The sequence below is a fragment of the Alexandromys fortis genome, unplaced genomic scaffold (genome assembly GCF_014885135.2).
Source record: "Alexandromys fortis isolate MF-2015 unplaced genomic scaffold, M_Fortis_MF-2015_v1.1 scaffold_7, whole genome shotgun sequence".
Lineage (NCBI taxonomy): Eukaryota > Metazoa > Chordata > Mammalia > Rodentia > Cricetidae > Alexandromys > Alexandromys fortis.
This window is the reverse complement of record NW_026067920.1, coordinates 7,060,566-7,078,209: the sequence shown is the minus strand read 5'-3', so window position 1 is coordinate 7,078,209 and position 17,644 is coordinate 7,060,566. Positions and strand designations below refer to the sequence as shown.

Below are 17,644 nucleotides of genomic sequence, written 5' to 3'. Positions count from 1 at the left end.
CTCAAACAAAACAAAACAAACAAACAAACAAAAAAGGTGGAGGGGGGTGGGGGAACTAACAGATGTTATGACTTAAATGGACTTAATAGTTATCTATAGACCATTCTACCCAAACATAAAAGATTATACTTTCTTCTCAGCTTCTCAGCACCTCATGGACCTTCTCTAAAATTGACCACATACACGGTAACAAAGCAAACCTCAACAGATTAAAAAAAAACTGGAATAACCCCTGTATCTTATCAGATCATCATGGCTTAAAGTTAGAATTCAACAACAACACTAATTGCAGAAAGTCAACAAACTCATGGAAATTGAACAATGCTCGACTGAATCATTACTGGGTCAAAGAAGAAACAAAGACTTCTAGAATTCAATGAAAATGAAAGTACAACATACCCAAACTTATTGGATACCGTGAAAGCAGTGCTAAGAGGAAAGTTGATAGCACTAAATGCCTACATAAAGAACCTGGAGAAAGCTCACATTAGCAACTTAGCAGCACACCTGGAAGCTCTAGAACAAAGAGAAGCAAACTCACCCAAGAGCTGTAGGGACCAGGAAATAATCAAATTGAGGGCTGAAATCAGTAACATAGAAACAAAAAGAACAATACAAAGAATCATTTCTTTGAGAAAATCAGAAAGATAGACAAACCCTTATCCAAACTAACCAAAAGGCAGAAAGAGAATATCCAAATTAGTAAAATCAGAAATGAAAAGGCGATATAACAACAGACACTGAGGAAATCCAGAGAATCATTAGGTCATGCTTCAAAAACCTGTACTCCACAAAATTGGAAAATGTAAAAATAAAATAAAAAGAACAATTTTCTGGATAGGTATCACATACCAAAATTAATCAAGACCAGATAATCAATTTAAATAGACCTATAGCTCCTAAGGAAATAGAAGTTTCCCAACCAAAAAAAGCTCAGAGCCAGATAGTTTCAGCACAGAATTCTACCAGAATTTCAAAGAAAGTCTAATACCAATACTCCTCAAATTGTTCCACAGAATAGAAACAGAAGGAACATTGTCAAACTCTTTTTATGAGGCAACAGTTACCCTGATATCAAAACCACACAAAGACACAATTAAGGAAGAATTACAGACCAATCTTCCTCATGAACATTGATTTAAAAATACTGGCAAACAGAATCCAAGAACACATAAAAAAAATCATCCACCGGGCTGGAGAGATGGCTCAGTGATTAAGAGCATTGTCTGCTCTTCCAAAGGTCCTGAGTTCAATTCCCAGCAACCACATGGTGGCTCACAACCATCTGTAATGAGGTCTGGTGCCCTCTTCTGACCTGCAGGCATACACACAGACAGAATATTGTATACTTAATAAATAAAAAAAATATAAAAAGAATAAAAAAAATCATCCACCATGATCAAGAAGGCTTCATCCCAGAGATACAAGGATGGTTTGACATATGAAAATTGGTCCATGTTATCCACCATGTAAATAAACTGAAAGATAAAAAAAACCCCACATGGTCACCTATTAGATGCTGAAAAAGCCTTCAACAAAATCCAACACTCCTTCATGATAAAGGTCTTGGAGAGATCAAGTATACAAGGAACATACCTAAACATAATAAAAGTAATATACAACAAGCCAACCGCCAACATCAAATTAAGTGGAGAGAAATGCGAAGTGATTCCACTAAAATCAGGAACAAGACAAGGTTGTCTAATCTCTCTATTTCTATTCAATATAGTACTGAAAGTTCTAGCTAGAGCAATAAGACATCAAAAGGAAATTAAGGGGATACAAATTGGAAAGGAAGAAGTCAAACTTTGAATATTTGCAGATGATATGATAGTGTACATAAGTGACCCCAAAAACTCTATCAGGGAACTCCTACCTACAGCTGATAAACACCTTCAGTAATGTAGTAGGATACAAGATTAACTAAAAAAAAAATCAGTAGCCCTCCTATATAAAAATGATAAATTGTCTGAGAAAGAAATCAGAAAAACATCACCCTTTGCAATAGCCACAAATAACATAAAATATCTTGGATTAACTCTAACCAAATAAGTGAAATACCTGTATGAGAAGAACTTTAAATATTTAAAGAAAGAAATTGAAGAAGATATCAGAAAGATCTACCATACTTATGGATAGGTAGGATCAACAGAATAAAAATGACAGTCTTACCAAAAGCAATCTACAGATTCAGTGCAATCTCCATTAAAATCCTTACACAATTCTTCACAGACCTCTAAAGAGCAATACTCAACTTTATATGGAAAAAGAAAAAAACCAGTATAGCCCCCCCCCAATAAAAAGCTGTACAATAAAGGAACTTTTGGAGGTATCACCATCCCTGACTTCAATCTCTACTATAGAGCTATAGTAATAAAAACAGTTTGGTATTGGCATAAAAACTGACAACGTGGGTCAATGGAATCAAGTTGAATACCCTGATGTTAATCCATACACCTATGAACACCTGATTTTTGACAAACCAAAATTATACAATGGAAAAAAAAAAGAAAGCATCTTCAACCCATAGTGCTGGCATAACTGGATGTTGAAATGTAGAAGAATTCAGGCTGGAGAGATGGCTCAGTGGTTAAGAGCATTGCCTGCTCTTCCAAAGGTCCTGAGTTCAATTCCCGGCAACTACATGGTGGCTCACAACCATCTGTAATGAGGTCTGGTGCCGTCTTCTGGCCTGCAGACATACACACAAACAGAATATTGTATGCATAATAAATAAATATTAAAAAAAGAAATGTAGAAGAATTCAAATAGATCAATATCTATCCTCATACACAAAACTCAAGTTCAAACAGACCAAAGACCTCAACATAAATCTAATTACACTACACCTGATAGAAGAGAAAGTGGGAAGTAGCCTTGAACAAATGGGCACAGGAGCCCACTCCTAAATATAACACCAGCAGCAATAGACACTGAGAACAATTAATAAATGGGATTTCCTGAAACTTAGAAATTTCTGTAAGACAAAGGACATGGTCAATAAGACAAAATGGCAGCCTACAGAACAGGAAAAGATCTTCACCAACCCCACATCAGACAGAGGACTGATCTCCAAGATATATAAAGACCTCAAGAAACTAGACATCAAAATACCAAATAATCCAATTCAAAAATGGGGTACAGATTCACAACAGAGGAATCTAAAATGGCTGAGAAGCACTTAAAGAAATGTTCAAAATCCTTAGCCATCAGGGAAATGCGATCAAAATGACTCTGAGATTCCATCTTACACTTGTCAGATGGCTAAGATGAAAAACAACAATGATAGCTTATGCTGAAGAGGTTGTGGAGTAAGAGGAACACTCCTCTACTGCTAGTGGGAGTGCTAGCTTGTATAGCCACTTTGGAAATCAGTATGGCAGTTTTCTCAGAAAACTGGGAATCGGTCTTAATATCCAGCAATACTACTTTTGGACATATACCCAAAGGCTGCTCACTGATACCACAAACACATTTACTCAACTATGTTCATAGCAGCATTATTTGTATAGCCAAGACCTGGAAACAACCGAGATGCCCCTCGACTAAAGGACGGATGAGGAAGATGTGGTACATTTACACAATGGCATATTACTCAGCAGTAAAAAAAAAAAAATGACATCTTTAAATTTGCAGGCAAATGGATGGAACTAGAAAAAAGCACTCTGAGTGAGGTAACCCAGACCAAGAAAGACAAACATGGTATGTAGTCATAAGTGGATACTGGACATGAAGCACTGTATAACCAGGCTACAATACACAACCCCAGAGAGGCTAGGTAAAAAGAAGGACTCTAAGAGGATCACACATGGAGAGCCCCAGGAAGGGAAATAGTTAAGATCTGTGTCACCTGGGAAGGAGAGTATAAGGGAGAGGATAGGAGATGGGAACATGAGGGCTCCAGATGGCCGAGGTGGGGGAGGGATGGAGAGGGGAAGCAATGAAAGAAATATCTTGATAGAGGGAGCCATTATGGGATTAGGGAGAAACCAGGTGCTAGAGAAATTCCCAGGAATCCACAAGGATGACCCCAGCTAAGACTCCTAAAAGTAATGGGGAGGTGCCTGAACTGGCCTTCCCCTATAATCAGACTAATAACTATCCTAATTTTCATCACAGAACCTACATCCAGTAACTGGAAGCAGATGCAGTGATCCATAGCCAAGCACTGGGCCCAGTTCCTAGAGCTTGGTAGAAGAAAGGGAGGAGGGATCATATGAGCAAGGGGGAATCAAGATCATGACTGGGAAAACCACAGAGACAGCTGACCTGAGCTAGTGGGAGCTCATGGACCCTGACACCCAGGGATCCTGCATAGGATTAAACTAAGCCCTCTGAATGTGGGTGACAGTTCTTTGTCTTGATCTGTTGGGGGAGGGCCCTGGCAGTGGGACCAGAGCTTATCCTGGGTGCATGAAGTGACTTTTTCGACCTCATTCCCTGTGGAGGGATAACTTGCTCAGCCTAGATATGTGGGGAATGGGCTTGTTCCTGCCTCACCTTGGTATACCAGACTTTGTTACTCCCCAAGGGAGGCCTTACCTTCTCTGAGGAGTGGATGGAGGTGGGATAGGGGGAGGTGGAGGTGGAAGAAGTGGGGAGGTGGAACTGGGACTAGTATATATTTAAAAAAAATTTAAAAATGCTCTCTAGCTGGGTGGTAGTGGCACATGCCTTTAATCTCAGCACTCTGGAGGCAGAGCAAGGTAGATAAGTTTTAGCACAAGCAGAACTGCAGAAGGGAACTCTGTCTTGAAAAATAATAAAAGAGGAGATTGGAGGGAATAAGGAGAAGAAGAAAAGAAGAAAACACTTCTGTAAGATTGGGCTGTAAGCAGACCTTAATTAGTAGACATTTTCTTAATTAGTGTTTGATAGGGAGGTTCTATAAGAAAGCAGGCTGAGCAAGCCATAAGGAACAAGCCAGTAAGCATCACCCCTCCATGACCTGCATAACTCCTGCTTCCAGGATCCTGCCCTGCTTGAGTTCCTGTCCTGATTTCCTTCAGTGATGAAGAGTGATTTGAAAGCATAAGACAAGTAAACCCTTTCCTCCCCATGTTGGATTTGGTCATGGTGTTTCATCACAGAAGTAGAAACCCTAACTAAGAAATTGAGTAAGGAGAGTGAGCAGTGTGTGCTTGCATAGATCAGTTGCCGGATTGCATCAGTGAATTTCTTTCCACTTTGTGGATCCTGGGGATGGAGCTAAGGCCATCAAGTGTGGTGCCCTTATACAAGGAACAATTTTGCTGGCCTGGAAACAGAAATTCTAGCGTGTTTATTTCTAAAGTTCTGATGACATACATTAGTGTAGTCTCATTCTAGTAACAACAGCTCAGAGAGCTTATTCTGTCGCTACATTTTGGAATTTCCCTAACTTAACCAAATACATTGTATTATTTGGAGATTTTCTTTCAACAAAATGTTCTAGGGATAACTTGCTCTTAAAAAAAACTTTGTGAGCTTTTTAGGACTAGTACTTTGCCATTTATAATCTTGGCAGGACTCAGCAGTTCTCTAAAATATTTCTGGTAGTCCCAAAGACAGAATTTAAAAAAAATATTTAATTAAAAATGAAAATTATTATCAAACTTTCATGGATCTACTGTTGCTTTAAAGATTAAATACAGCTTTTTTAGTATAGTGTCCTAGATTTGGGGCATCTTGACTTCTGTTTGATTCTCTCCCATATCTACCCTTCTTAAACACTCAGCATTGGTTATCCTGATCTGACAGTCATGCCCCTGATATGACTACAACACTTCTGCCCCCTTGCCTGTACTAGTAGCATTCCTTGTCTTTGCCACTTGTCTGTAGGGCCCAGTGTAGTCTCACTTTCCCACAGCTTTCCTGTTCAGGTAAACCACTGCTCCTGTCTTACATGTGCAACCTCTGCTCCTCTTGTCTTTCATGTGCAACCTTTAGTGTCTATCTGTTCATTTGAAACCCAGTCTGCTCTTTTAGTCCAAGTCTTTTCTCTCTCTCCACCTGGGTTGTAAATTCCATTAGAGTACATACATTCTCTTTTGGTTTTCTTCTTTTATTATTTTTTTCCAGACAGTATTTCTCTGTGTATCCTTGTCTGTCCTGGAACTTGCTTTGTAATTGATGTTTTACAAATTAACAGAGTAATACATAACAAGTAAAACTACACATATGCACACATGCATGCAGACACAAACCAAAACAACAACAACAAAACCAAAACCAAAGCAATAAATGATTGAAATAGGGACCATAGAAGCGTTTTATAGACTTTAGTCTATTTAATCCTCTATAAAGTAGGTTTTAGTATTACGCCTATTTACAGATAAAAGGATTGAGGTACAAGAGAGACGGATCAATGCAGAATCAGGTACCTGCAACAATTTATTAACAATAGAGTTTTATTGTAACACAATCACCTATTTACGGTGTCTGCATCTTCTTTTATATTGCAGGGAGAGAATTAACTGCAGAACCTAAAATATTCACTATCTGGACATCAACTATACAAGGTTGCTGACCTCTGCTCAAATCATAAGTCATGGTAGTAACACAATAATGATTTGGACCTGGTTGTTGGGATGCAGAGTCTGTACCCTTAACCTCTTCATCACACCGCCTCCCTCTTACCAGTCTACTCTCAAGACACTCTCAAGTGACTAGGGCCTGTAACTTTACATTCTTCAAGCATGAGGGCCTGAGTTTGATCCTAGGCATTGTGCACACTTGTAATCCCAGCACTGGGGAGGTGGAGACAGGTGATCCCTGGTGCTTATTGGGATTCACCTAATTAGTGAATCCCAGGACAGTAAAAGACCCTGTAACAAAAACAACAACAACAACAACAACAACAAAAAACAAACCCACACCTTAAGGGTAGCCTTTGGTGTCCACATGCATGTGTACATACATGGTTGTATAACTACACGTGTGTCCCTGAACACACAGGAGCATACACATAGCACAGAGAGAACTTTTATTGCTTCTTTTCATGCTTTTAAAAATTGTTCATAAAAAGAGACAGTTTGGTGGTTTAGATATGGCATATGATGGAGGAAAGTCAAAGATGAATGAAATTCAAAACCTGGTAACTGGAATAAGCGATTTACTTGTCTAGGAATGAAACTGGGCACCATCAGTAGCAGAGATAAATTGAATTTCAGGGTCTACAAAGTAATATAGGAACAGATGTCCAGATTTTAAAAGTGTAGGCAGAAAACGTAAGTTGGAAATTGAAGTCTTCTACAGGCTATAACTGAAGCTGTGAGAAGACGTGAGATTATCCAAGAGAACTGTGAATAGAGAAGAGGATTGAAAACAGACTCCCGGGGAGGACAACTGGTTAAGAAAGAAAGAAAGAAAAAAGGAAAAAAAGAAGGAAAGAAGGAAGGAGGAAAGAGAGAGAAAGAGGGCGAGAGGGAGGGAAAGAAAGAAAAAAGAAAGGAAGGAAAAAAGAAAGAAAAGAAAAATGGGCTGGGTGTAGTGGTGCACCCTTCAATCCCAGCCCTTGGGAGGCAGAGACAGGACCTTTGAATTGGAGGTCAGCCTGATCTATAGAGTGAATTCTGAATTCCAGGCCAGCAGGGCTACAAAGGGAGACCTTATTCAAACAAACAAACAAATGAGACTCAGGCATTAGGGTGGGGTACGAGTCAGGTGTGTATGGATGGATGAGAGCTGAAATAGTGTTAGCAGGTAGAGGTTTAGCTCAGTAACAGGTTTTTGTTCAACATGGAACAAGGTTCTAGGTTTGATTCCCAGTTCTGCCAAAACAACAACAAAACAAAGTAATGTTAAGGTAACTTGTGGTAGAAATACGGATACAGTGTAAAATGCTGCCAAGAAGCTATACATTGATATGGGAAGAAGCTGGGGTGAGATAGATGTACATAGTTACTTTGGAGAGAACAGTGTAAATAAAATTCAGATTCCAGAGAAGCCTGAGGTGAGTGTGAAGTTATATAATTGTATGAGGTTATATAATGAGTAAAACTTCTTATTTTGCCTTAGATCAATGGATCATTGAAATAAATTGTTTTAGTCCTGAATTATTTGAGTAATCGCCTGCCTTTCTGTTCTGCCTTGCTTGTGAGAAGATCTATTTTAACACAGCATCCAGAGCCCTGTTTTCTTTTGATTACCTATAAATGTATCAGATTTGAAATCTTAAAAGTCTTTCCATCTGACCTGTGGCAATTGTTTGGTGGGCTGAATATAGTCATGAATACTGATTTTTTTTTTCATCTTTGTTTTTCTTCCAGAGCACAATTTTCCCAGCCCTAATCACTAACGAACATGAGTCACTGATAATGGTGAAGAAACTTTTTGCTACTTCCATCTCATGTATAACATATTTGAGGGGCCTGTTCCCAGAGAGCTCTTATAGAGATCGCCATTTGGATGGTAAAGTGGAATTAAATGATTGTTTTGGCTAGTGTCCCTTTTCTACTTAGCAGGAGCAAACCTTCTCTCTTCCACAGAGTTCATTAATTCTAACTCAGGGGCATGTTCTTCAGAATCAATTTACTAATTCATTTTCCACTTTAATTTTGCTGTTTGTTTTGGTTTTACTTATAGGAGCCATTCACTTCTAGCTAGCTATCAAATGAAAAAAGAAATGTGTAGAGCTATGTTTAGTAATTCTAAGCCATCCCTATAAAAGTCAGAACAAAAATCTGTCTTAATGGTGAAGATTTACATTATTTTGTGCCTTGGTTGAATTTGTCCCTTTGAGGTATGCATTTTGCCCTGGGGAAGTTCAAAGGAATCCGTTAAGAAACTTCTCCTTATTAACATATATAAATATGCCTGGGAGAGGCAAATCCATTTGTTGATTAGTATGGTTATTTAGACAGTTATTTTAATCAGTTATGTTCTTTTTAAAATAGCCAGTTCTACCTCTTCATTTATTATTATTATTATTATTATTGGTGTGTGTGTATTTCATGTATAGACATATGCGACCATGGAGGTTAGAGGACCAATTTTAATCAGTTCTGTCCTTTCATTGTGGTTTTCCCAGGAGTGAACTCACTCCTCTGTAGCAAGCACTTTAACCCACTGAGCCATCTCACTAGCCCCAAGTTCTTCAACTCTTACTTTTTCTGTTTCTTTGTGACCTTAAATTTACCCTATTATGACTTTATATTTCAAGCTGTATCTGGCTCCTTAGAATAAATTGTACCAGAGGCTCTTCAGTTTTTCAAAATCTTATGATTTGTTTGAAAACCTGAGTTGTGCGTCGCATGTGGTGGTGTATATCTTTACTTCCAGCACTCAGGAAGAGGCAGGAAGAGCTCTGAGTTCAAGGTCAGTCTGGTTGATGTACAGAATCCTAGCCCAACCAGGGCTACATAGATGACCCTGTCTTAAAAATACAAATCAAGCCAGATGTTGTGGTGCTTGCCTTTAGTCCTGGCACTTGGGAGGCAGAGGTAGGTGGATCTCATGAGTTCCAGGCCAGCCTAGGCTACAAAGTGAATTCTAGGGCAGCCAGAGCTGTTTTGAGACAGAAATTTTGTCTCAAAAAACAAAACAAAACCCCAAATCAAAACAAAACAAAAAACTAGCAAGATGGCTTAGCTGGTAAAGGTGTTTACCATTAAGCCTGATAACCTGAGTTCAGTCCCCAGAACTCACATAGTGGAAGGAGAAAACCAGCTCTCCAAGTTGTCCTCTTACCTCTCCATATGCGCTGTAGCACCAACTGGTAGGCTAGAGAGATGACTCAGTAGTTAAAAGCACTCTTCCAGAGGACCTTGTTCAATTCCCAGCATGCACATGGTACATCACAGCCATCGGTAACTCTAGCTCCAGGGAATGCAACACTCTGTTCTGGCTTCCCTAGCACCAGACACACATATGGTGTGCAGACATACATACAGGTAAGACATCCATACACATAAAGATAATAAAATAAAATTTTAAAAAGCTTTGTTATAACAAGATTAGTCTTGCTGGCTAATCACTAAAATGGGAACTATCATTTGGGAAATAAATATAGAGAACCAAACATTTCCTTTTAAGATGCTACTTTTTCAAAATTTAATTTAAATTTCTCATGTTTATATTTAATAATATACCATGGCTCCATTCCAATGTAATTTTCTTAACAATATTGATTCACCAAATGAACACTAGTGAAATGCATGTTTGCTGTAAACACATAAGCTTGGTACTTGTAATCATGGCACCTTTCTTTGTGTTAATGACTTCTTTAAACTTATGGGATTGGATCTTACAGATCTGTTTACAGGTATCATATAATTAGCTTCCCTTCCTGTTTGGAACACAGAATTATAAAAGAAGACATGCTTTGGGAAATTAAATACTTGTTATATATAAATTATTACTGTTGACAAAAAAAAAAAAAAGAAAGAAAAACACAGCTCTTAACCTCAAAAGTTAAAAGAGGGCCGGGCGGTGGTAGCGCACGCTTTTAATCCCAGCACTTGGGAGGCAGAGGCAGGCGGATCTTTGTGAGTTCGAGGCCAGCCTGGTCTACAAGAGCTAGTTCCAGAACAGGCTCCAAAGTTACAGAGAAACCCTGTCTTGAAAAGAAACCAAAACAAAACAAAAAGTTAAAAGAGATAGTTTATTCTGGAGCCAAATATGAGCGATTAAAATTTATGTTGCTGCCAAAGCCAAATTCCATGTTCTAGTATGGAAGTAGTTTCATGAAGTTCTTATAGTAACAGGAAAAGAAAGTCACTAATCAAGGCACTTTTCAAACTCTTTTATGGTAGGGGTATAGCGAAGTGGGGAAATCTCTGCTTATCAGCCTTAGGTGCTGTCTGCTGACAGTTGCAGCTTTTATGTTGGTGTAAGCTAGCAAGTCTGTCAGTACATTCCCCCAAAGACTCACCTGCTATACCCAAGGATGTTAGCTCATAAACATGTAGGCAATAAGTGGGTATTAAGGGACTAGTGACAGCATAAGGTATTTGTAGTTAGACTCTGGACCAGCAGCATTCCAAGCTTTCCACATCATCGAAGTTTTTATCAGTCAGCCTTGTCAAGGGCAGCTTCTTTTTAGGAGTTTTGGCTCATACTTCTGTAGGCATGGAGACAAAACCATTTTTCATAGTTTCATTTTTTTATGACTGTTATAGTAGAAGTGAGTCTTCCTCAATGTTTTTGTATTAAAAGTGACATGTCACAAAAATGTTCAAATGTAGGTGGAATTTTTCATTGGGACCGTTGGCCAGCTCCCAAATAACCACATAGAGACTTATTATTAATTATATATGATCATCCTATAGCTTAGGCTTATTACTATCTAGCTCTTTCAACTTAAATTAACGCATATTTCTTATCTACACTCTACTACATGGTGGTACTTTTTTTTTTAGCACAGCATGTTCATCTTGCTTCTCTCCTCATCCTCTGAGACTCTGCCCTCCTTCTTCCCTGCACCCTTTTTGTCTGAAAGTACTGCCTAACTTCTCTGCCTGCCTAGCATTGGCCAGTCAGCTATTTATTAACCAATGAGAGTATTACCTATTCACTGTGTACAGAAAGATTGTTCCATATTCCATGTTTGTACAACACTCTTCTTTTTAATAATCTCTAAGTATTTGTCAAATTAGGATAATTTTCATATCCCTCAACAATAGTGGAAGTGATGTTAACTTTAGTATAGGAAAACAATATTAAAAGATGAAAGACTGAGAGCTGGTAAGATGGCTCATCAGATATAAAGGTACTTGCTGCCAAAGGTAATGATAATAAATTCAATCTCTGAGACCAACACATCATGAAAGAGATTCCGGTAAATTGTTTAATGTGGCCCATGCTTTTGCACTTGTACATACATATACACAAATCCATAAATTAATAAGTATTTCAAAATTCAAGAAGCTCCTGTTAAATCATATATGAGTCGATGATTTTATACAAATTTTAACCCAAAATTGTAATGTCTTCCTTTTCTTTTCTGTTACGGAAATATATATATTTCACATGGAAATGCTTGAGAATAATATGTACATTTGTGTTTAATTTTTTTCATTGAGAGGGAAAGAATTAATAAAGAATTAAATTTGGACTATGTTTAAATTGTCAGTTGAGATTTATCTCAGTGACAGCTTAGATTACTTAGAAGGAAACAATGAAGTAATAGAAACCAACTTTGCAATAAATGCGGCTGGGCTACACTGTAGAATGGGAAGTCTGCCAAAGTGCTTCCAAAATTCGTACTGAGTTAATTATTAACATAGAATTTAATTTTAAAGTAGGTATTTAGAAATTTAAAAATGTATCTGATAGTGGTGGTGAATACCTTAATCCGAGCTTTCAGGAGGCAGAGACAGGTGGCTGTCTATGAGTTTGAGGCCAACCTGGACTATAGAGTGAGTTCCAGGACAGCCAAGGCTACACAGAGAAACCATGTCTTGAAAAACGAGAGAGAGCGAGAGAGAGAGAGAGAGAGAGAGAGAGAGAGAGAGAGAGAGAGAGAGAGAGAGAGAGAATATGCAGGAAATGCACTATTTGGCATGGATTTTTCAGTACAACAGTTGCGTTTTTATTTTTTTAGACCTCAGTTTAAAAATTCTCCGGGAAGACAAAAAGTGCCCTGGGTCTTTACATATTATTAAATGGTAAGCAAATTCTGTAAAATTTGAACAACATTTTTTGTCATGGCTGAAATTACCCCTAAAACTTTATTTTGTAAAATAATTTCCTTAAACCACTTTTCTTAGTCCTCTTTCCTGGAAAACGTAGCAGCTATTCAGTATTATTTTAAACTATTGATTTAGTTTTAGAAGAAAATGGACTTGTATGAAGAAAAAAATTCTAAATTTGATTATTCACCATAGGTATATCTGTGTACTAACATTGTGGTGACAGGAAGAGAAAAGACTCTGTGCTTCAGAACTGCTTGCCTATTTTTATAATATTCCATTAATATATGGAAAAGTATTGGGAGAATTAAAATGTGGCTAAACAGAAAAGGCAAAATGATTGTTAATTTATATACTTCAAAATAGAAGTGTAAACTAATTATATACTTGGATTTATTTTTTTGGCTGTTTATGTGGTCCAAAGTGACATTGGGATATTTATTTCTTAACAGGATTCAAGGTTGTTTTGATGCTTTGGAGAAGAGATACGTAAGAATGTTTTAAAATTTACATCAGGATTAAAGACTGTCTTTTAACCTTTAAAAAAGTTTACAAAGTGCTTAGACTTTGTATCTTGTAGTTTTTAACAGTGTAACAGTGCCTACCTTTGTATTCACCAGTCAACTCTCTTTTATTTTGTCTTTGTTGTCCCAGTGATGTCTCCCTTAACATCAATTAGAAATGAAAGTTCCATTCTTCTCTTGTATATACTCATATCTTTTTAACCACAAAATTTCCTCTGAAGTCACTGGACAAGATCCACAGGATGTGGGTTAGGGAAGACAAGAATCTGGTAGCACATTGAACATGTTCACAACAGTGGTAATTCAGTTTGCAGAAGGGAAAGGAAAAAATAGTTAAATAATGGGTTTTTACTCTATTTTATTTTATTCTATTCTATAACTCATGTATAACTGATTTTTTAAAAACACAGCTCAAATTTTACATACATATGATTGCTTATGCCCCTAGGCAATTATGAAGAGCGTGAAAAACAAAGGCTCCAGGCCTGGTTGAAGAGATCAGATGCATATAAACGAAACTGCTGCCTTTATGCTCCTTCACTTTTCCTTGTGTCTTTACTCTTCAGCTCCAATTTAAGAACTGTTGGGGTGACTAAGCTTTTATTTAATTATTTAGTGTAGTTATACATTCCCTCTCTTGAGCGAAGTTATTATTCACGATTTATTCCATGTTGATCTAGAGGATATACAGAGATATACAAAGATGAGACAGATAAGGGAAGGGCCTATAGACTGTGACAAAAGGTGAGTAGTGCCCATGTGAGTGTTGATGGTTAGCAGTTACACACTCGCCCAGCTGTACCTGTTGCTAAACTATTGGCCAGTACTTCTGTATGAATGGGAAGTTGCTTTTTGGTATCCTTGTGTGAATTCCTACCAACACTTTCCTCCTTGCCCCACCAGAGTTTCTTTTGAGACTTCCCAGACTTCTGTAAAGGTCACCAATTAAAGAGTCTAAAAGTTGTTCATAGGAACCCAATTCGAGAGCTAAGTTTGCACCCTTTCTGATTGGTCAGTACTTTTGTCATATTGGACTTGATTTCCATGACAGTTTGATAACTTAAAACTGCAGAGAGATTTTGACATCACCTTATCACAGTACAAGTAACAAACAGTTCTACTCCTAACTGTGCATGCCAAAGGAAAGGTGGAGAATCTATGCATTAGGAAAACAGAACAATAGAGGGGCTCAACCTAGCAGAGAAATTTAAGGGGAATCTTTATAAGAAAGAATCTTTGGGGGTGAGTACAGGACAGCTTCACACATCCTAGTCTAGTGTTGTGCCCGCAAACTATATCTCTAGCTTAAGAAGAAATGACTATTGATCTTTGAAGCCTCTGAGCACTTGGACTGGTTGAGAACAGGTTGAGGGTCATCACAGGATTAATTAGCATCATATCCTGGATGTTCATCATCCAGAGGCATTACAATGTAAGCAGGCATTCTTGGGCTGGAGAGATAGCTCAGTGGTTAGGAGCACTTGTTGCTCTTGCAGAGGACCAGAATTCAATTTCTAGCCCCCACATGGTGATTCATAACCATCCATCTAATTCCATTGGCTCTAAGAGTCACACACATGGTGCACATACATGTATACAGACAAAATATTCATGCTCATAAAAATAAATTTAAAAATTATAATACTAAAAAAGATCAGCAATCTATAGTCAGTCTGAGGTGAATCCTGATTTTGTTATTTATATCTTTGTGACTTTGGGCAAGCAACCTACCACAGTATCTTACTTTTTTAACAAAAAATGTGATATAACAGAACCTACCTTGTGAAAGTTATGTTTGAAATGGAGTGATTTAGAGGCAGGCAGGATGGCTCAGCAGATAAAGGTACTTGTCACACAAGCCTGCGACCTACTGATCCTTGGAACGTATGTAAAAATGGAAGGAGAAAATTGACTCCACAAAGTTGTCCTCTGACTTTTACATTCTATGGAATGTGTACTCCAAACACTTGAATTTTACACACATATACAGAAATAATAAATGAAACTTTTAAATTAAAAAATATTGAGTGAGTTAATAATAGAAAACAGTAGTTGAACTGTTCTGGGAACATGAAAACACAAACTGGGGCTGGAGAGTTGGCCTAATAGTTAAGAATACTGGTTGTTCTTCCAGAGGACCAGCGTCCAGCACCCAGCTCACTTGCACCTGTAACTAGTTTCAGGGGACCTGACACCCTCTTATGGCCTTTGTGGGCACTGCATGCAATACTGCACAGATATACATATACACACACAAGTTAATATGTCTTAAAAAAATTAAAGAATAGGCAAAATCTTAGATACAGTTGTGTCCAATTCACAGTCTGTGGGCCTCGTGGCTCAGGATAACTATGAATGTGGTCCAATTCAAATTTGTAAACAGTTAAAACATCAGACAGTTGTAGGGTTTTTGTAATTCAGTTACATGGTTTTCCAGTGTGCACTTTGTAGATGACAATGTCATTTCACAGTATCAAAAGGTGGACATGCCTGATGGACTCTTAAATAGTATTGACATTATTTTTGATTGTTGGTGTTTTATAACTTTTCTCATATGATCTTATTGCAGGGAGTATATAAAATTAAGTAGTTCAGTGGGAGATTGGGGCAGAAAGATCATGATCAAGGCTATCCAGGCTATGAAACAAGACTCTGTTTCTTTAAAAACAAAAAAAATGTAGTTTCAAGTTTTGATTAACTAGAGCCCTTGGAAGATGTTCTGTTGAAGACCATGATATTACTAATTATAAAAATCTGGGTACTTTTTATTTTATGGTAAATTTGAATTCTTTTTTTCAAAATTTGAATTCTTTAAAATAAGTATATGTATATTAAAATAATTCTTATAAAAAGGAATTATATAATTTTTCTCCTTATTTTCACTCTCATCTTGTACAATCCTGCCCACTTTCCACACTACATTCTTACAGAAACTGAAGTCTGATCATGTTATTATTTATGCCTAAAAATTTTCCGAGAATTTTTAAAATGAAGTTTAAAGTCCTTCAAATAATCAAGAAGGCTGAATGATACCTGTTTTCCTTTCCAAAATAGCCCCTCACTCCCATGTTTGAGCTACATAGAGACTCCAGAGCATGTCAGTTACTTTATCTTCGCAATACTGTTCCTCTTGCTTGAAAAATTCTGTCCCAGACCCCATGTGTATGTCCTGCCTAACTCCAGTTTTTCCTTTTTTTTTTTCCTGCAGCTAAAATTGTCCCCATCCGGTGTTTTCCTTATACCTTGTGTTGTTTCTTCACAGAAAAAAAACCCAACCATGAATGTAATAGTGTATCCATGTGATTTTTTTCTTGTTTGTCTCCCTTGCCAGTCTGCATGTTTCTTGAGATCAGTGATCAGATTTTTAATGTATAATTAAAAAATTATTACATTTTATAATGTAATAAATGATTAATAGTTTTACTATGTGGCTATGAAAATCAGTTATATACAAAAATAGCCACATGGTGGCACTAAAGAGTTTTAGTCAATTGCTGTGGAATTAATGGTCCTCAAATTTTATATTTTATGTTTAAAAATTTATCATAGACTTGATTGTATATATGTCTATATATTTAAAAATTTGTTAAAGCTGAGAAAATGTCTTTATAGTTGTGTGGAATATAGAGAGATAAGAATTCGTAAGATATAACAGACTTTCTAATATTTTTAACTTGCTAGATTAGTTTTAAAAGTACTTTTAAGAGATTCTTGTGGTATATTTAATTTTGATCAATAATGAATTGTTTTGTATATAGTTGGTTCCCAAATTAGAAAAATAACAGCTCTTTTTGGTATCCTTCTTCTGTCCCAGTAAAGACAGTGTTTGTAATAGACATTGTTTGAATGAGTGAAATTATTAGTTCCTTTTTCTGGCCCTCTGAATATTTTCCCACTCAAGTGTTTGGAACCTCTCTGAAGTAATATTTGAATTAGTCTCCATCAGAAATGACAATACAATAGTACAACCATATAATAACGCAGTTTTCTTTTCTCTTGAAGCTTCACATGGCAGTGCTAACAGTAAGTATATACGTGAAGACTAAATCTCTGACTCTGCATTGACTTTTGGCAAGTGAAGCATTTAGACAGTAATCTTTCTCCCTTTTTGAGATTTATGGCATTTTAACATTTAAAAATTGAATATATCAATCAGGAGGGGTGGCACATGCTTTTAATCCCAACACTCAAGAAGCAGAGGCAGGCAGATCTCTGTGAGGTCAAAATCAGTTTGGTTTACAGAGTGAGTTCCAGAACAGCCAGAACTACACAGAGAAATCCTGTCTCAAAAAACAAAAACAAGGAAAAAAATTGGATATATCAGAGTTTTAATAAGATATTATAAATATTCAGTATATTTCTTTGACATGTTACATGAGAGAACATATAGAATATACCATTATTGACACAATTTCATTTTTTTAGTTATGTAACAGATTTAAAGTTTATTGTTTTTGAAGTTTTTTTGGACTTTTTTTGAAATTTTATATACCCATGGGTATAAAATGA

General features: G+C 37.0%; 1 protein-coding gene across 1 annotated transcript in view; it reads left to right on the top strand.

The window, feature by feature from the left end:
• Hormad2 (HORMA domain containing 2) overlaps positions 1-17,644 on the top strand; it is a 101,418-nt gene that overhangs the window by 5,875 nt on the left and 77,899 nt on the right. Inside the window, exons 2-5 of the mRNA XM_050141072.1 lie at positions 8,250-8,391; positions 12,524-12,587; positions 13,064-13,100; positions 17,138-17,158. Coding sequence (XP_049997029.1) covers positions 8,250-8,391; positions 12,524-12,587; positions 13,064-13,100; positions 17,138-17,158 — 264 coding nt within the window. The remainder of the gene's footprint in view (positions 1-8,249; positions 8,392-12,523; positions 12,588-13,063; positions 13,101-17,137; positions 17,159-17,644) is intronic.